At 36.7% G+C, this 20922-nt stretch overlaps 1 protein-coding gene across 12 annotated transcripts in view; it reads right to left on the bottom strand.

Moving 5' to 3' along the window:
• The window catches only part of OSBPL8 (oxysterol binding protein like 8), a 231126-nt gene that overhangs the window by 119165 nt on the left and 91039 nt on the right, over positions 1 to 20922 (bottom strand). For 3 of the 12 annotated variants that reach the window (XM_033221204.1, XM_033221206.1, XM_033221205.1), the window contains exons 3-5: positions 10115 to 10153; positions 4444 to 4480; positions 4239 to 4322 (exon numbers count right to left, since the gene is read on the bottom strand). The exons of 2 other annotated variants lie outside the window; for them this stretch is intronic. In XM_033221204.1, coding sequence (XP_033077095.1) covers positions 4239 to 4322; positions 4444 to 4480; positions 10115 to 10153 — 160 coding nt within the window. Of the gene's footprint in view, positions 1 to 4238; positions 4323 to 4443; positions 4481 to 10114; positions 10154 to 20922 lie in introns of those variants that run through there. 7 more of the 12 variants (XM_033221208.1, XM_033221209.1, XM_033221211.1 and 4 more) reach the window with 5 other exon arrangements.

Genomic DNA, 20922 nt, shown 5'->3' with positions numbered 1-20922 from the left:
ATTTTGATAACCGTGAAGTAAGAGAGTATGCAGAAACAGCAATATACACAGTGCACCTTTTTACCAAAAAAAACAGAAAGCCCATGTTTCTATTTGTTTCCTCATCCCATTCACAAGCATTAACAACTATACAGACAAAAGAGGCTGGGGAATATAAAAATCATTATGATTTCCTACACCAGTTACATAATAGTAGACTATTCAAATATAAGTTTAAGAGGGACAGTGACTTTTTTTTTCTGTATCCCTTGGCATATAACTGATACTCACTAAATACTCTCTAAATGACTGAATAGATATCTGGCAAATGAATCACTGTGTGATTCCAGTGCAGTTTCACTGTCTCACTTACCAAAGATAACATTACAGTGCCCTCTGCTGTTTCTACTTCAAGTGGAAGTAAAGCAACCTGCTTTGCTACTCGTAACACTACTCATCCTTAGTAGAAATCACACTGAAATAGTTAATTAACTTATCTGCTACATTTAAGGAGAACATGAATCAAAAACTAACATTTTTACCTTCTGAATTCAACTCATCAATATAAAATTTGAAGAATTTTACAAGTTTCAAAGTCTGCCTTTAATCTAAGTGGAAGCTAAAATAAGATGAGGTAATTTTTTAAAGTCATAAATAATAATCTGTATGTAAATCCTGTATCTCCTTTTCTTCTAAGGTATACCTTTTCTTAAATACTCCAATAATTTAAATGTCAGTATAGATCATGTAGTTTTTTCATTCAATAGTACAGATCCTAATCAAGTACCATGAAATTACAGTTGACGTTTAAGCAGTCAAAAATGTATATTTAGGGACTGGGAGTGGTGGCTCACACCTGTAATCCCAGCACTTTGGCAGGCAGGCAGATCATTTGAGGTCAGGAGTTTGAGACTAGCCTGGCCAACATGGTGAAACCCCATCTCTACTAAAAATATAAAATTAGCTGTGCATGGTGGTGCACGCCTGTAACCTCAGCTACTGAACCCAGGAGACAAAGGCTGCAGTAAGCCAAGGTTGCGTTCCTGCACTAGGTGACAAAGACTCCATGTCAAAAAAAAAAAAAGTGCATTTAACTTTTGACCCTCTAAAAACTTAAGTACTAACAGCCTACTATTTACTGTTGACTAGAAGCCTTATGCATAATACGAAGAGTCAACACATATTGTATATGTTGTATGTATTAAATACTGTATTATGTAATATAGCATGTACATAAGCTAAAGAAAATATTATTAAGAAAATCATAAGAGAAAATACAATTATAGTACTATACTGTATTTACTGATACAAGTTTATGCCATCTGTTTACAAGATGAATCATCAGTTTGAAATAGCAGCAACCACAGCTGCAGACCTCAATCTACAGCTAAATATTAAGCAATTAAACTCCTTCTTGTAATATCATGACCTTTGTCTGCTTCTTGGAGCAACTGAAGCATCAACAGTGTTACTTCGTATAGGTCCCACAGTGTTACTCGAGGTTTACAACATTGCATGAAACACGATGAAAATAGGCAAGAATGGTGAGAAATGACTTTTTAAAGCAATATGCAATTTACTGGAGCAAAGAACTTCATGCAGAGATGATTAGCATCACACAGCATTTAAGTAGATATTTGCAACACCTGAGCTCACTGTAGTAACAGGAAGTGGCTAGAAAATTATTACAGTAGTACAGTATGTACCAGTTAATGTTATGTAGTTACAATTTAATACTGTATCTTTATGTTTGTTTACATTTTTCTCAACTGGGAATGGCAACAGGTACAGTGTGTGTGAAAAGTTTTGATAAATTTTTACTTTTGTAATAGATTTGTGTATATTTTAAAGTAGTGAGAAAATAAACTAGTACCTACATATATTTTATGCATTCATGATATACCTAACCTTTCCTTTATTTTTTCTATGTTTCTAAGGTACAGTTCATCTGTGAGTTTTAAATTGTCACAAATCTCAGAAAACTTTTCCAATATATTTCTTTTTAAAAATACACATAGAAGTGGACTCGTGCAGTTTAAAGTTGTCTTGTTCAAGGGTCAACTGCACTTCACTTTAAAAGATATATGGTCTCTAACAAATGATTATACAGACCCAGCCTTTTAATACTTGGCAGAGTACATTATAAAGTCATCTCCAATATCATGATGCATATTTTTATATATGCTTGAAATATATAACCTTAAGTAAATTTCTTCTATTCCAAGTAAAAAATATCTCCATTTGTAAAAACTCAGTTCCTAAGATAAAATATTTCAGTTAATATTTAAAATGCTATTCTATTTATAAAGCTCAGCAGTGCCATTCAGTTCACCTGAGTCCATGTCTAAATATATGAGGTAATTAAAGAAACTGAAGAATACATTGAAATTATAGGCCAAGTAAGTATCACAAGGCTGAACAACAAAACATAAAAATATTTTGAAGCTTGGTGCAGTTGCTCATGCCTGCAATGTCAGCATTTTGGGAAGCCAAGGCAGGAGGATTGCTTGAGTCCAGGAGTTTAAGATCAGCCTCGGCAATATAGGAAAACCCTGTGTCTACAAAAAATAAAAATAAAAAAAAATTAGCTGGGCACATGCTTGTAGTCCCAGCTACTCAGGAGGCTGAGATGGGAAGATCGCTTGTGTCTGGGAGAAGTTGTGGCTGCAGCAAGCTGTGATTGTGCCACTGCACTCCAGCCTGGGTGTCAGAGTAAAACCCTGTCTCAAGAAAATCAAAAACAACATTTTGAGGTTTCTGTTCTTTTTCCTACTTTTAAGATTTCTACCTCCTAATGATGATTGTATAATAAATAATATTTATAAAATATTTTGAGTTATTGCATTTAAGAATGAAAAAAGGGCTAGGCAGGGTGGCTCACACCTGTAATCCCAACACTTTGGGAGGCTAAGGCCACAGGATCACTTGATACCAAGAGTTCAAGACCAGCCTGGGCAACATAGTGAGACCACACCTTTACAAAGAATTTTAAAAATTAATTGGGTGTGGTGGCACAAGCCTGGAGTCCTAGCTACTCAGGCGGCAGGAAGATCCCTTGAACCCAGAAATTCAAGGTTGCAGTGAGTTATGATTGTGCTACTGTACTCCAGCCTGGGTGACAGAGTGAGTCCCCTGTCTCTAAAAAATAAGAATTAAAAAAAAAAAAGGAATTTAGCATATTACTTTAAATCCTCTCTTTTTAGAAAAAAATTACATACATACTATAACCAGTTAGAGTTACAGTAACTGATAAACAGCAACTGATCTAGACTAAAAAAGTTCATAGTTAGAAGAAACCTTTACCATTATCTCATTCAGTTCCTTTCCTAGGTCAATGAAATATAAGTCCCAGAATAGTAAACTGACTTGCAATAATCAGATAATTGTTCAGGAATCAATAACAAAACTTCCTAAATCAATATAATTTCCTATACTATTCATCAATAAAGTTAAAATCTTCATCTAATTTATGATGCAGTAAAATTTTAACTATTTTGTTATACTTGAATGCAACAAACTAACAGTTTCCTTAACAAAACTTCCTAAATCAATATAATTTCCTATATTATTCATCAGTAAAGTTAAAATCTTCATCTAATTTATGATGCAGTAAAATTTTAACTATTTTGTTATACTTGAATGCAACAAACTAACAGTTTCCTTCTATCTTTGAATAACAGTAGAAGGAAGACACACTGGACTAGTAACCAATTCTAAATTCTCGGATATTTGTGCTATCTTAGCTTGAGGCTCTCCTCTATAAAATTAATGCTTTATTAGATAATTTCTGAAGTTCCTTTCACCTCAGCAATTATATGATTTTTAATATAAAAATTGCCCCTCTTACTCCCTAGCTAACTATAAAAATTTTTAGGGGCAGGAATCATGTTTTATTCATTATGTACATCCAGAAGTTGGCAGTGTCTGCTGCTCCCTGCCCCAAAAAACTCTCAGTAAAATCTGTTGACGTGAATTGGATATAATTTTCAAGGATACATCTTCTAAATCCCTAAGGTAAAACACGTTTCACTTATAAAATATCCAAAGTATAAAACAATTTTCATAATCAAATTATTAAGTAAAAATTCTGACAAACATGTTTCTCCCATTCCTATGGCAGTGAAATCCTTGTGCTATAACTATGCCTTGTGATAAATGTAGAAAGAAATACTCTGAAGAAGAGGTCCCAAATTATGAGTTAGATAATTAAGTAAACAATGCATCTTTAGATAATCAAGATGTAAATATACAAACACTACCTATGAATCTCAGATGGACAATGAGAACAGATGGGGCACTGGTACTAAATGACCATTTATATTCTTTACTTTGTATTTCAATTCCTGGAAAGAAAAGTAGAAGACTTAATAATTCAAAATTGAAACACCATTTGCCTTTCATAATAATTACACATCAAAATATTATCATGTCCCCAAACATGCCGTTCAAGCTTTAACTACTTACTTGATGGCCCAAGGACATCTTTGCTATCACCAAGAAGCTTTTAAGGCAGGGTAATTGAGCAGCAAACAAATACAGTCCAAATCAGGAAGAAGCAAAATGCATCAGGATGGAAACAGCAGTGAAACAAAAGGACAAGGAAAATAGCATTAGTTTATAAGTAGAAAGCACATGCACATCAATAGTAATAACCGTAATAATTTATAAGAAACTTCCTTTTCCACACACAAAAAAAGATCTTGGATTAAGCAGTATCAAATATTTGTTTTGTTTTTAGAAAATGAAGGTGGTAAGAGAAAAATGGATCGCCTAAGTATTTTGTTTTGAAAATTAGGTCAAAAATTACTTTCAATTATAATTCAAGATATGAGTTAGTAAAGGTAAAAATTACACAGAAATTTAAGAGACAGCCAAGTTATGCATTCCTTAAATTTAAGGTGGTTTAAAACTATATAACATTCATGCACTATTAAAGATTAGTTCTGCATGCCATGAAAGCATGTAACACTACAAGGAGATTTAGTATGTTTCTTCTACAAAAGAGTAAGGAACATTTATTGAGCACTTGTTACATGCCAAGCATTGTGTGAAGAGCATCTACAGAGGCATCAACAAAGTAGAACAAATTTTTTCTCAAATGCCAAAAATAAAAATAGAAACATTAATTAGAAAGAACTTTTTTAAGTCACACAAAATTTTCTTAGGGCCCACTAAAAATCAAGCATAATATTTGGAGCTACTGGTCTTTGGGAAGTCAGAAGACCCAACCCTTGAATGAAGAACTTGCAGTCAACTAAAAGAAACAGGAAATAGGCTGCTGATCTTCTGTTTAGTAACTATTTTAACATAAATTACTCTAAATGTTGCCTATGGACAAGTGCTTTGGTTCTGGTAGGAACAGAGTTCTCTGCTCTCCTTCACTTAAGTATCAAATATAGTAACATATCAAAACAAATGCAATAACAGAAACAAAAAATTCCCGATAATTACATTATTTGTTGGTCTTAAAGAGGCCTGAGGATCTTAACTGACTGTGACAAAACAAGTTAGCAGTTGTTTGCTTTAGGCTTTTGTCACCTCCTTGAATAAAATCTTGGACCTATTCCTTCCCTAAGTGATGGCTTTTTACAATACTTGAAATGATCTTCTAATGCCTTGAAGGCATTTGCTCTATTCATGTTTGTGCAGTTTCCCATTTAATCTCATTCTTCTGTTTTACAAACAAAAGTTGACAAAGTTATATTCTCCTTGGCTCAAGCAATCCTCCAGCCTCCACCTCCCAAAGTGACGGAATTACTGATGTGAGCCACCATACCAGGCCCTAAATCACTTCTAATGAACAGAATAGAGCCAAAGTGATGGGATGTCTCTTCTGGGATTAGATTATAAAGAGACTGTGACTTCCATCTTGCATGCAGTTTCTCAGTCTCTTGTAGAAAGATTACCCTGGGGAACCACTGTCACTTCATATGTCAATCTTGTAGAGAGGCCCACTAGGTGAAAGAACTACGGTGTTAGTGAGGTCGGCCAACACCACTAGGTGAACTTCAAAGCAGATCTCCCACTCCACCCTCCACCCCCAGTCAGTCTTTCTTTTTTTGTTTTTTGAGGCAGTCTCGCTCTGCTGCCCAGGCTGGAGTGCGGTGGTGTGATCTTGGCTCACTGCAACCTCCGCCTCCCAGGTTCAAGTGATTCTTCTGCCTCAGCCTCCAGTAGCTGGGTCTACAGGCATGTGCCACCACACCTGGTTAATTTTTGTATTTTTAGTAGAGATGGGGTTTCACCATATTGGCCAGGCCAGTCTCGAACTCCTGACCTTGTGATCCACCCACCTCAGCCTCCCAAAGTGCTGGGATTACAGGCATGAGCCACTGCACCCAGTGTAGTCAGGTTTATTTTGAATAAGATGGGGAACCACTGGATGGTTTTGAGAAGATAATTGACACGGTCTGATTATGTTTTAACAGAATCACTCTGATTGCTATGTTGATAACGGACTAGAGAGACAAAGGTATAACCACTTCGGAGATTACTACTATAATCTAGGAGAAAGGGTGAATCATGGACCAAAGTGTTAGCAGTGAAAGTGATGAAAAGTAGCTGAGTTCCAAATATATTTTGAAAATAGAGGAAACAAGATTTCTAAATAGACCAAATGTGAGATGACAGAAAAAAAGGCAGGAACAAAGTAATGTCAAGTGTTGGGGTTTGAGCACCTGGAAGGATGGGACTGCCATTATCTGAGACAGAAAAGATAGTGAGAGCAGCTAGTTTACAGTGAGAAATATAAGGAGCTCAGTTTGGGTCAAATTAAGTTTGAAATGCATGCCAGACATTCACCCAAGTGGAAATGTCAAGTAAGCAGTTGGATATACAAATCTGTACAGGGAAAGGTTCAGGCTGGTAAGAAAAATATAAACTATGATAAGTATGAGAGTTATGATATATGACCTCAATGGCTTAATCATAAGAGATTGGAAAATGCCATAGGATAAAAGAACAGGCCCTAGAAAAACATACATTATAATGAACAACACAACTAAGAATCACACTCAAACACTGCAAATGCAAAGCTGAAACACAATGAAAAATAAACATGGCTTCAGAAACCTTCCTCAAAAGGATATGGATACAAAAGCACTAAACTAGGAGTTAAGCGAAATCATCCTTCCAGAGTTGATTGTAAGTGATGCCAATGGGAAACAGGATATAAGTAACTGAGGATTACATATCAAATTTACAAAGTAACATATACATCACTGAAGTCTTCTGCACATGGCTAAACTGCCCCCTACTAATTTCTTATTCTTACCACTTCGAGGACCTGGGTCAAATTTGTACATTACCATGTTGCATAACACACGAATAAAAACAATGTGAAATTACTGTTGTGGAACCACTCTACACAATTACCTTGTACAATATTTAAAAAGTAAAATGCTAGGCGTTCTTCTTGGTTTTTGTTAAAGAACCTAAATAAAGCTAGAATCTCAGAGAATCCAAGAACAGCTTCTCAGTTTATTCAGAAAAGGTCATCATGGGCGCCTTGTAGCCCCAACTACATGGGAGACTGAGGCAGGAGGATTGCTTGAGCCCAGGAGTTCAAGGCTGCAGTGTACCATGATCCATGATCGCACCTGTGAATAGCCACTGCACTCCAGCCTGAGCAACATAGGGAGACCCTGTCTCTAAAAAGAAACAGTTTCTCTAATTGACTCTATTTCAGTAACTTATGTTTACCATTATCCCACAGACAATGTCCAGTTATCTCACTAATTTTGTTATAAGTATATCGATAAGATATATTGGTAACTATATTGGTAATAAAAGTTTCAGACATATTACCAAAGTATTTAAAAGCATGAAATATTTATAGCCATTACCCAAATATTTACTAATTTTAGTCTATAAATCTCAGAAATAGTGCACTATGCAAAAAAATGTGATTGTATTTTATTGTATGTCTAAATATTTGCCACCTCATCTATAATTAGCAGTAAACACACAACCTTTAGGGCCTGGGAAACTTCTCAGTCTCAAACCACGATGGAAGGCCACCCTACTAAAGAAGTAATCCTACGCAATCTATAGCTTTGATTCCATTCCCTTTGGCACAGCACTTTCCTCTTAATATACATCATGGCTTGATTTAACTCATCTGACTCATGACAAAGAGCTCATCAAGCACTGATGTAGCTGGTGGCACCTCTTCACCCAATAAAGTTGATCAAGTTGTTACAGAAGCAATTCTGCTGCAGCTGGCTCTGAGAAACTACAATTCAGAAAGAGTACACAAAATATCTGAAGAGTGCTCTATTTAGCATTATCATAAGCACTTAGAATAAGAAACTTCAGAGAGAGCTATATTGTGCAGCTGAGAACTGTCTGTTCTTTTAACAGGAGTCATCACTCTACACTTGGCTGAATTTTTAATATTCCTGTAATCATCTGCAAAACATACTTGTGCACATTTTACCCCTGAGTTTCATGGGAGAGATTTTAAAGGAGTATTTGTCTCGGAACTACAGCTTTTCACTGTTGGATAAAGAATACGATCTGGCCTGCCAAGCAGATATTTAAAAATAACCTAATCGCACTTTTGATCCAGCAATTCCCCTTCTAGGAATATTAATAAGGGGATCATACAAAATGTTCAAAGAGATGTGTCCGGCTGGGCGCGGTGGCTCATGCCTGTAATCCCAGGACTTTGGGAGGCTGAGGCAGGCAGATCACGAGGTCAGGAGATCGAGACTTTCCCGGCTAACACAGTGAAACCCCGTTTCTACTAGAAATACAAAAAATTAGCTGGGTGTGGTGGCGGGCACCTGTAGTCCCAGCTACTCGGGAGGTTGAGGCAGGAGAATGGCATGAACCTGGGAGGCGGAGCTTGCAGTGAGCCGAGATAGTGCCACTGCACTCCAGCCTGGGCAACAGAGCGAGACTCCGTCTCAAAAAAAAAACAAAAAATGTGTCCATGGATATTTACCACAACACCATTTACAGTAATCTAAAGAAGTAACCTGTTTTTTGTGTTTTTTTTTTTGTTTTTTGTTTTTTTGGTTTTTTTTTTTTTTTTGAGACGGAGTCTCGCTCTGTCGCCCAGGCTGGAGTACAGTGGCCGGATCTCAGCTCACTGCAAGCTCCGCCTCCCGGGTTCACGCCATTCTCCTGCCTCAGCCTCCCAAGTAGCTGGGACTACAGGCGCCCGCCACCTCACCCGGCTAGTTTTTTGTATTTTTTAGTAGAGACGGGGTTTCACTGTGTTAGCCAGGATGGTCTCGATCTCCTGACCTCGTGATCCGCCCGTCTCGGCCTCCCAAAGTGCTGGGATTACAGGCTTGAGCCACCGCGCCCGGCCAGAAGTAACCTGTTTTAAACAGGGTAATAAAATACCTTCACACAATGAAATAGCATGAAGTCATTAAAGTTTCTTTTTCCAGCCAGGTGCAGTGGCTCACAACTGTAATCCCAGCACTTTGGGAGGCCAAGACATGAGGATCACTTGAGGTCAAGAGTTTGAGACCAGTCTGGCCAACATGGTGAAACCCTGCCCTATTAAAAATACAAAAATTAGCCAGGCGTGGTGGTACGCGTCTGTAATCCCAGATACTCTGCAGGCTAAGGCAGGAAAATAGATTGAACCTGGGAGGTGAAGGTAGCAGTAAGCCGAGATCACACCACTGCACTCCTGGGCTAAGAGCAAGACTCTGTCCCCTGCCCAAAAAAAAAAAAAAAAAAAAAGTTTATTCTTCACCTACTGAAAATCACGCATTATATACCGGCTTTTAAAAGTAGGTTATAAAGAAGCTTGTATGATATGACCCTACCTTTATAAATTTTCTTATACATACACAAACTTAGGAAAGATGCCACCAAAATATCAACAGTAGTTAACTTTAGGAGGTAGGATTTTACTTATATTTTTCTGTATTGTTTAAATATGGTACACTAGTATGCATTATTTTTACAGTCAAAAAAAGAACTTATTTACATTTTGGAAAAAATATAAACAGTGTTTAACTGATATTTTTCAATCTACACTAGCTTATTTCTTATTATGACATAATTATCTGTGATTAAGTATAGTGGGAAGTATATTTTAAGAATCCAACTTGAAATCCTAAAAAGATGAAAAAATGTTAACATATTGCACACAGCACCACATATTACTCACTGTCTCTTGAACTTCAGCAACTTCTGAATATGGCAATATCTAAAAAGAAAACAAATTTTCTCAGGAGTGATTTAATCTCATATACTTAAATCTGAATCTAGAGAGCACCCAGAATTTATCAAATGAATTAAGTGGTGCAATAACCTTTTAAGTAATAGCTATTTTTCAAAATTATTTCTACACTGAAAATTAAATCCTTTTTTAAAAATCTTTTTCTAGGCTGGGCGTGGTGGCTAATGCCTGTAATCCCAGCACTTTGGGAGGCTGAGGCAGGCGGATCATTTGGTCAGGAGTTCGAGACCAGCCTGGCCAACATGGTGAAATGTCATCTCTACTAAAAATACAAAAAATTAGCAGAGCGTGGTGGTGGGCGCCTGTAATCCCAGCTACTTGGGAGGCTGAGGCAGGGGAATCGCTTGAACCCGGGGGGATGGAGGTTGCAGTGAGCCAAGATTGTACCATTGCACTCCAGCCTGGACAAGAACAAAAAATCGTCTCCAAAACAAAAAAAAAAAAATCTTTTTTTCATCCTGAGTCATCAGGAAATTACAGTTAATTTGCCAACCTGTGGAGTCTTCTCTGGCATTGGCCTGGTAGTTTTTCACACTTTATATCCTTCCTTTATGTATTTAAGTCTATCAGTCTTCTCATGTAAGCCTCTTTTGGTTTCTAAGAATACTCCTCTGCTCTGGCTTCTCTTCTATTTTCCTGCCTCCACACTTAGTCCTCCCAGTCAATAAGTGAATGGCCATTACCAGTGCTCAATCTCAACTATTTGTTGTTCTTCCTCTACCTGCTCTTTTCCTGCAGGTTCCATTGATGCTCAAGGCCCATTATTACCTATATTCAGATAACTTCCTAGTTTCTTCTTCATACCTAGCATATCTCCAAAACTTCAAACCATTTCTATGTATATGTTTGGACATTATTGCATATCCTTCTAGTTCTAAAATTATGTTAACAAAGGAAGGGCTTTACATCTTTGTATCAGAGATAGTAGTCAGCTTTCTCTCAGAAACCAGCTTCCATGCTGATTTGCCCATCTTTCTTTCAAACACTCAGGCATAAACCCTTGATTCATCTGAGACATTTCCCCCAACATCTGATTAAATTATTAAATTCTGACTTTTTTGCCTCTATGGTGCCTATTTCACATTCAGTCTTTTTTTTCACTTCCCATTAGTGCCCCCATGTCAGACCCACATCACCTTATGTGTCAAGTTCTGCATCTCCCTTTCAGTAGATGTCCCTGCATGCAGTCTCAGCCCACTCATTCATTTACTATGCTACATACCAGAATTAAAAAACATGATAAAAACATAGTCCCTACTGCCAAGATCACCACACATAGAAGACAGTATGTATTACGGTTTATTCAACACTAACATAAGTGATCTCCAGTCTACCCAACATTACTCATTCTTCAAGCTATCCCATCATTAGCATGCCACTTAACTTCTTTCTGTGAGGTTTCTTTTTCTCCTTTGTAAATGCACTAATTATTAAACCTTACACATTTCTAGAATTGTTATGAGGCTTAATAGTTTACATGAGTATTCCATATAAATTTGTTTTGAAAATCAGTATATAGACATAAGGCAGAATTACTTATTATTAAAACAAATGAGAAAGACTAAGAAAGGACCCAGAAAAAAGTGATTAATTTACCAACTTAATTTTCTAGGCAGTCACTCTGGCCTCATTTCTTCTCCACTAAAGAAAGTCTGGTGGCATGCTATTCTTTTAAAAATAAGCCCCCAACACTGATAATTAAAATATTTTACAATTTGGTCCAACTATCCATCCCACAGAAATAATGATTTTCTACGAGACAATCTAACATCTCCACTTAACTCAAACTCTACTTAGCTAAAATTCTGCCTAGTAAAACTGATTGCTTAAAGTGATCTGTAATTTTCTCCCTACTTTCTTTTTGCTTCCCTACTCAACAGCTTGAAATTTTTATATGTATTTTCTGTCTTTCTCCACTCAAATGTTAGCTCCACTGGAGTGGGAATTTTGTCTATTTTGTTCACTGCTACATCTTTTAAAACTAGAACAGAACTTGGCACCACAGCAGACACTCAACAAACCCCTCACTTTGAGAGCTCAAACTGCCAATTCTGCTACCTACGTTCAAGATGAAGTTATCATTCTCCAACTCTGACTTTCTAATGTGAATTCTTTGATAATGCATAATTATCTCACAATATTGTCTCTCCTGTTATATAAATAAATAAACAATTCAACTGTTATTTAACTTTTCTCCACCATTATAATGGTCTAGTACAGTGCTGTCACAATAGAACTTTCTACAACGATGGAAATAGTGCATATCTGTAATGTCCAAAAGGGTAGCTACTACCTACATGTAGCTATTGAAATCTTGAAATGTGGCTAGTAAAACTAAGGAACAATTTTTAATTTAATTAGGTTAACTTTAAATTAGTAACATGTGGGAAGTGACTACATCATCAGACAACTCAGGTCTAGCACAACCCTACAATTCCCTAGCTCAACCTAACACTGACCACTCCTCTAGCATTTGCCACTGCTGACCACTCCTCTTCTGAAAACTTTGCCCCTTCTTAGTTTCCAACCTATTTTCTCTTTCTCCTCCCTCTCTCTGGCTCCCCTGCATCCTAGAATCTCTCATTTCCATTCAACATGATTTCCTCATGTGATTCCATTGACTTGATTTTTTAAAGAGCTCAGTTCACCACTAACTCCCCAAATCAGTTTCCTACCTTACCCTCTCCTGAGCTGCAGCCCCTCAAGGCCATTCCAATGATTCTCCTGGTGAATTCATTCTTCTTATATAAAGCATGACATCCTTGATAATGGATTTCCTGACCTCCCACTGCAGGCATAACAAATAGATATTCCATCTGTCTTGTCACTGCTTCCTTCTATTATCAAGTCGGATTGCAGGGGAGAGCCCACAGAGCTCCATGTGTTCCTAGGAACACTGACCCTGTACCTCCACCTTCCTGAGTAGGAGGAAAGACCCTTCACTCACGCTTTCCCACAACCCCGACTGCTTACAGACTAACCACCACTGTCTGCCCAACAGATATGCAAGCTTTATACTTAGTTCTTATTTCTGCCTAGAAAACTTCCTTTAGGGTTCTGCTCAAAAGCTACTTCATCAGAATACTTCCATAATATTCCCAGGAAACAGCACTCATCCCCTATTTTGTTACTCTCTCTCCTTCTTACCCTGCTTTATTTTTCATCAGAGCAATCATCTCATAACACAGTTCATATTTATATATTTTTTCTTTCTCTACTCAAATGTTAGCTCCACTAGAGTGGGAATTTTGTCTATTTTGTTCACTGCTATATCCCTTAAAACTAGAACAGAGCCTGGCACCATTGTGGACACTCAACAAATACTGAATGAACAAAGACAAGAAAAGAAAAAAAAAAAAGAGGCTTAGTGATTATAACCCTAATAACTAGCACAAAGTCTCTGGCCATCTGATAAGCCCAAATTCCATCACTAAGAATCCCCTCATTCTTTTCCTTAAATAGTTCTGTCCTGTATAAAATAACACTGTTACAGATTCACCATCAGTTTTTTGTTATGAAACATGAATTATATTTCTTCTGGCACTGGTGGTCTCTTGCCATGATTCATCCAACCTCTTTTATCAAGATCTTCACATACAAGAGAAGCTCAAAATTAACCAATATGATTTTCACTTGTAACTAATGGCATGCATCTGGTGAGACTGCTGGTGGACTCTGTGGTTCGGAAACCAGAAAAAGTTTACTGCCCACTAAAAGAATTAAAGCCATAACACTGAGCTTTAACTTCATTAACATTTTCCTCTAAATCTGGCCTAACCAGCCACAGTTGCCTGAAAAGGTTATAAAATAGCACAACCGAAACCATATTATCACATCACAATCATGCCAGGTGATATGAGAACTGGTTATACGAGCCAACATATACATAAACACTTCAGTGTCTGATACTTCATCTTATAACCTGTTTCACACATTTCAATTGTCAATCTGAAATAAAAGCTCATCTTACTTGAAATTTCATTTTGGCCAATTCTTTGCATTCTTACATAGAGATATGTGAGCCTACATTCTAGATTAAATCATGACTGAGATCTAAATTAAGACATAAGAGCTGCGGCCGGGCGCAGTGGCTCAAGCCTGTAATCCCAGCACTTTGGGAGGCCGAGACGGGTGGATCACGAGATCAGGAGATCGTAGACCATCCTGGCTAACACGGTGAAACCCCGTCTCTACTAAAAAAAAAAAAAAAAAAAGAGCTGCAAAAAAATACCTTCATGCCTTCTAGATTTCTATTCCATTTCTAACAAATCACTGATTAGTATATCACACTGCACAGCATCAAGCCACGGGTAAGACTGCTAATAATAACATGGAAACGTCAACCCCCATGACTCATCAATCTACCACACATAAGAATGCAGTTAGCAACTGTTCCTCATGTCTCTGCAACTAGATGGTGCCCAAATGTCAAAATATTCAGCCTAGATAAAAAAAAGTCAAAATTATTAATAGTTACAGGAAAATAAAGCTTTGGATTATATAAAATAGATCATGTATCACATATTTTTCAATGTATACAAAAAATTATATTAGGTAATGAATATAAAAACCTTAAAAAGATGCTTAAAAGTCTAGGTGTAATATAGATGAATTTATAACAAAAAAATAGCCCTTTCTTTCAATAAGAGAATTCGAATATTTACATTTAGATCCTAGTGCTGCCTACTGTCTAGCTAATTGACTTTATGCAAATTACTCTTTCAGAGCCTTGGTTTCTTCATCTTTTAAAAACAGAGTAACATCTACCTTACAGTATTATAGAAAGGATTAAATGACGAACTGTACGGAACATCAAGCCTCTGTACACCTCCGCTTGGATACACATCTCAAACTTAGCATATCGAAAACTGACTTCATCTTTCCTCTCTCTGCCCCTGCTCTTCTTCCTATATTTTCTCCCTTAATGAATGGTACCTCCCACCAAATCACACAACAGAGAAAGCTTTAAGTCACTCTAAACTTCTCCTTCACTTTTATTTTCCTCATCTATATTCTCCTCCACTCCTAATATTAAGTCCAGGACAAGGTCCTAAAGTTCTACATAGTCTATCGTATTTATCCTTTATTTCTCATGTCCACAGTTACTGCTACTACCTGCCACCTGAATTTCTTACACCTAAGTAGTTTATACTATTATCACAGAGAGCCTTCTAAAGTTGTTCAACAACATGGTTGAACCACTTCAATGGTTTTGGACTTGGTAGGCTCCCACAGCCTACCAAAACTGGAGAGAAAAACATTTAACTCCATCTTCAAGGCTCTTCGCAATTTTGTCAATCTTACGTCATGCATTCCTCCAAACACCCATGAATCCTACACATCACAAGTGACAAACTGATAATTACTTTCACTTCTTCAAACATACCATGTTGTTGAACAATTTACTTGTTACTCTCACAGCTCCTTTTGTCTACAATGCCATTCTCACCTTCACCAGGCAAATACCTAAGTTCCTTTCAACACTCAGGTTAAGCATTACCTCGTCTAAAAACACTTTTTTGATAACGACTTTTCAACTCCACTAAAATAAGTGACTCTTATGATCCCCTCTGCATCATATATGGTCATCTATAACAGTGTCATCTCATCCAGTATGAATTAATGCTAAACACATTAATGCCCTAAAACTTATAGAAAGAAAATGTAATTCAATATGCAAAGGCCTGAATTCAAGTCCTGACTCCATCATCTACTTCTTGTATAGCTCAGGAAAAGCTACATAATTTCCCTTTATCTCAGTTTCTGCATCTGTAAAATGAGGATACCACCATCTTAACATCATTTTTAAGATTCTACATGTTTAGTATATGTAAAATTGGTCTTTAGTATCTTCCTGAAACTACACATCCAATCAATCACCAGGTCCTGCTGATTTGCATCTCTAATTCCTTTTACATATTTTCTATTCTGCTGCCACTACCACAGAAGTTTTAATTGCCTTTTATCTAGATTTCACAAGAACATGCTAACTTATTCCCTGAACTAACCACCTCTATTTCTATGGTTTTCAACCTTAGTTGCACATCGAAATCAACTAACGAACTTTAAAAGGTACTAATATATGCAACTCACCCTCTGAGATTCTAATTCAATTGAATAGGAATGTAGCTGTACATCAGTTTTTGAAAACATCCCAGATATATCTAATGTTCAATTGGTTGCCCCACCAACACTCCACAATTTTGCCATGCTGATATTCCTAAACCACAACTCTGAACAGGCTGGTTCCCTGCTCCAAAATCTTCAACAATTTGATACTGTGTTAACAACAAAGATCCCAAACAGTAAAAGTAGTATTCAAGGCCCCATATGATCTGATTCACAGAGACGCAGTATAGGAAAGTGATTAAAGGTTCGCCCCTGGAGTCGAAATATATCCCAGCTCCGCTATTTACCAGATGTGTGTCCTTGTCTCTGTATCCTCATAATTCTATCTACCTCATAGGGTTATTTTTAAGATTAAATGAGTTTATGGGCAAGGCACTTTGAATAGCTAGTGGCACACAGTGGAAATTTAATAAACATTAGTTGTTATTCATTTCTATTAGCTTTATTTTCTACTAATTCCCCTAATGCAGCCAACAGTTTTACCCATAAGACCTAAATAAAACCTGCTCTAAACACAGTATAGGCATGAACCTAGGAAGGTACTATGTGTAGAATGTGCTTAATGAAGGTAGGTTAGTTTGCTGAACCCAATAAATGTTTAAATAAAATAAAATAAATTTTAAAAACATAAATTTTTTAAAAATATTTTGATTTAAGGTCTAACCAAATCTCCACTTGTCTGTCTAGTGACAGTATAATAATGAACGGATTTTTATCCATATCTCAACTTAGTAAGTTTTCATTAACTTGTGACTGCTTCAGAAATCAACGTAAGTTTAATATGGTGAAAACAGCAGCTTTGGAGCAAGAGCAAGCTTAGGATGGGGGGATAAATTTATATACATGCATTTGTGTATGTACACACATACATATATACATAAAATTTAATTTTGTGTGTATATGTATAAAAATAATATTAAATTTCTGGAGGGGAGGCAGAGTCTCACTCTGTCACTCAAGCTGGAGTGCAGTGGCATGATCTTGGCTCACTGCAGCCTCAACCACCAGGGCTTTAGCAATCCTCCCACCTCAGCCTCTTGCGTAGCTGGGACCACAGGCACATGCCACCATGACCGGCTAATTTTTTTTATTATTTGTAGAAACAAGGTCTCGCTATGTTGCCCAGGCTAGTCCTCAACTCCCAGGCTCAAGCAATCCTCCTGCCTCAGCCTCCCAAAGTGTGAGGATTACAGGCGTGAGCCATTGCAACCCAGCCCTAAATTAAATTTTATGTCTATAGGTACATATGTACAGAGACAAATACATACATAAATTCATCACCCAATCCTCAAGCTTGCTCTTGCTCTGTTGCTGCTATTTTCACCCTATTAAACTTAAGTTGACTTCTGAAGCAGTGACTTCTGAAGCAATTACAACTTAATGAAAACCTACTAAGCTGAGGTATGGATAAAAATATCTTTATTGTTCTACTGTCACTAGAAAGACAGGTAGAGATTTGGTTGGACTTTTAACCAAATTTTATCTTCACATATCTCCAATATGCTAAAATTTGAATCCTTCACATTTCTTTCTGAGGTTTTATGGGACTCCCATAAATTTTTTTTATTTTAATCTTAAATTTAAGATTCTTAACATACACCATTTAATTAAGAGTTAAATGTGGACCTGTGGGTGTCTAAGCTTTAATTATATCCTGCTTATGAGAAGCTCTGGCATGTCTTAAAACTTGAGAGAAAGAGCAAATGACAATACTTTAAAAAACCATCATATGTTTAAAAGCTGAGTAGTTGCATTATTTATGGGTACTGAAGGAAATAATAAGTTTTTAAAGCCAGTTCTCCTCCCAAAGTCTAGGTCAGCAAAACAAATAGTTTTGTCTATTCTCCTGTTACATAATTTCACTGTCTACACTGAGTAAATGACACAGCCTGTTTTTTCAGGTGGTTCCTTAATAGTTCTATTTTTTATTTTTAAACTGTGTATCACATTTGACAAAGATCTTAATATGAACTAACTGTGTAACAGTTCTGCTGTTCTTTTAAATCTCTGGTCCACTTTCAGCCTCTCTATACACAGAGAATGCAAAGTCAATAAAGAAGAAGCCAATTGCTTTTGTAAGTGAGAACTGAATTACTGGTGAAGTAACAAGTCCCCACCCCACCCTAGCCCCTGAACCCATCCCTGGAGATGCAGAAAGTGGAATATCATGGATAAAGAAAAGGCCAGGAGAAGGGAACAGGAGGAAGGGTTGGAAGCTAGCCATCTTTCTATGCTCTTTTCTCTCTAATCATTGAACACCTTGTTTTTACTATGAGCACAAAACATGATTTAATTCCATACAGAGGCATTAAACACAGTCCTAAGTAAGCATTTTTGCTTTTAAACTGTGCACATACACACATGCTGTACTGTTACAGTACACACATACCAAATGCAGGCAGAGAGGCCGACTACTGCCTTCCACTGTGCTTTCTCTCAAATGGGCTGTTTACAACTAAAGAGACAGTTTATGGATAAGAAGTGTGCCCAGAACAGAGATACAGAAAAGTTCCCTAAGAAACAGAATATATAAGCAACTGGGGTAACGAGGTGGAAGCTATGATTTTGATAAAAAAGATTCTCTAACCTAAGATATGTATTCTCTAGACTGACCAAAACAGTCAAAAGCTAGTCCCTGGACTCTTACCTTTCTATGTAGGACAGTATCAGACAAGACAGTTAATATTCCCAGAAGAATATTATTAAGAGAATATAAGCTCACAAACAAAAATAATATTCTAAGGAGCCCAAGTGCTGTGAAAGACAACAAACTGAACAATCTTGGTCAAAGAAAAGAAAATCAGTGAACCAAACTCACCAAAAACTTAATAAACACGTTTAAAAAGATAACGGAGGATATTATAAAACAGAGCATGAACAAGCAAATATTTTTAAAGCTGATAATACTGGGTATAAAAATATAGATAAATAAAATATAGTAGGCTCGAACAGCAAAATGAATATGATCCTGTAATAAATTAATAAGCTAGAAGAATAATCAAGGAATTCAAAAAGAAGTCATCAGGAAAAAAAAAAGATGGAAAATATACATAAGTTAAGCAAGATGAAAGAATGAAACAGAAGTGCCACATTCACAAAATAAGAGATGCTTAAAAGGAAGGCATAACAGATTTAAATATAGTAACAGAATATTAAATTTTAAATAATTTTGAAAACCTACACAGAATGAATACTTTTCTAGAAAAGACTCCCCAAGTCTCACCGCCATACATACATTCATAAAACCACAGCCTCAACTGTATAAGGAATGGAAGAAAAAGGGGAAAAAACCTATTATTTGCAAATGATATGAATCAGACAAAATATTAAAATTAATGAAAAGTAAGCAGACATTCAACAAGTATCTGTTAAGTTACCAAATGAGAAAAGAAAGAAACAAAGTCAAAAAACTACTGAAAGGTAGAGGTCCTGTCTCAACACTAAGCAGAGTTATAAAGAAGCCAGAGTTTATCTTGGTATCACTCCCTTATTCTTAAAGGCCCTATCAATTATTTCTTCTACTCTCCCACCCCCAAACCTCATCTTCTTGGTTCCTTTTGTCATATCAGGCAGCTGTCGATTATTCTTTCTTAAAGTGTTAGTTGCTTAAGGCTTAGATGAGCAACTTAAACGCTTGGGTCTCGAGATTCCTTTATACTCTTAGAAACTGTTGAAGACTCCAAAGAGCTATGGTATATGTGGATTATGCCTAGTAATATTTTCCGAATTTAAAAAAAAAATTTAATGGGAAATTTACTAACTACCTCAGCCACATGATCATGGTCAACAGCAAAAATAAGTTATGCTAACAGAATATACCCTTGGTATGATGTGATGAAAACGGCACTTTATCTCTGCGGTCTTCCTTCTCAAAATCCATTAAACTTAGTCTAATCACGAAAAACATATCAAACAAATTCCAGTTCAGAGATGCTACGTAAAATAACTGACCAGCAGCCCTCAAAACGGTCCAAGGTTCATTCAAAACAAAGAAAGTCTGACACACAGTCATAGCCAAGAAGAACATAAGGAAACATGAGAACTAAATGTAATGTGGCATCCTGAACTGGATCCTGGAACATAAAAAGGACATTATGTAAAAACTAAATAATTCTGAATCAAGTATGGATTTCTGTTAATAATGTATCAACATAAGTTCATCAATTGTATCAAATGTACCACACTAATATAAGATGTTCTTAATAGGGGAAAGGGAGGTGTACAACATATATGGGAACTCTATTATCTTTACGATTTTTCTGTAAAACTAATACTATTCTAAAACAAAGCTTATTTTAAAAAAAATACCTCAGAAAAAATTAAACTAAAAAAAAAAACTGAAAACAAAAGAATTCACAGTGGACGCAGTGGCTCACACCTGTAATCCCAGCACTTTGGGAGGCTGAGGAAGGTGGATCACCTGAGGTCAGGAGTTTGGGATCAGCCTGGCCAATACGGTAAAACTCCATCTCTACTAAAAATACAAAACTTAGCCAGGCAGGGTGGTGCACCTATAATCCCAGCTACTCTGGAGGCTGAGGTGGAAGAATTAGTTAAACCTGGGAGGCAGAGGCTTCAGTTAGCTGAGGTCGTGCCTCTGCACTCCA

This window comes from Trachypithecus francoisi, unplaced genomic scaffold (assembly GCF_009764315.1).
Source record: "Trachypithecus francoisi isolate TF-2019V2 unplaced genomic scaffold, Tfra_2.0 Lachesis_group11, whole genome shotgun sequence".
Classification (NCBI taxonomy): domain Eukaryota; kingdom Metazoa; phylum Chordata; class Mammalia; order Primates; family Cercopithecidae; genus Trachypithecus; species Trachypithecus francoisi.
Note: the sequence above shows the minus strand (reverse complement) of the source record. Positions and strands in the feature narration are given on the sequence as shown.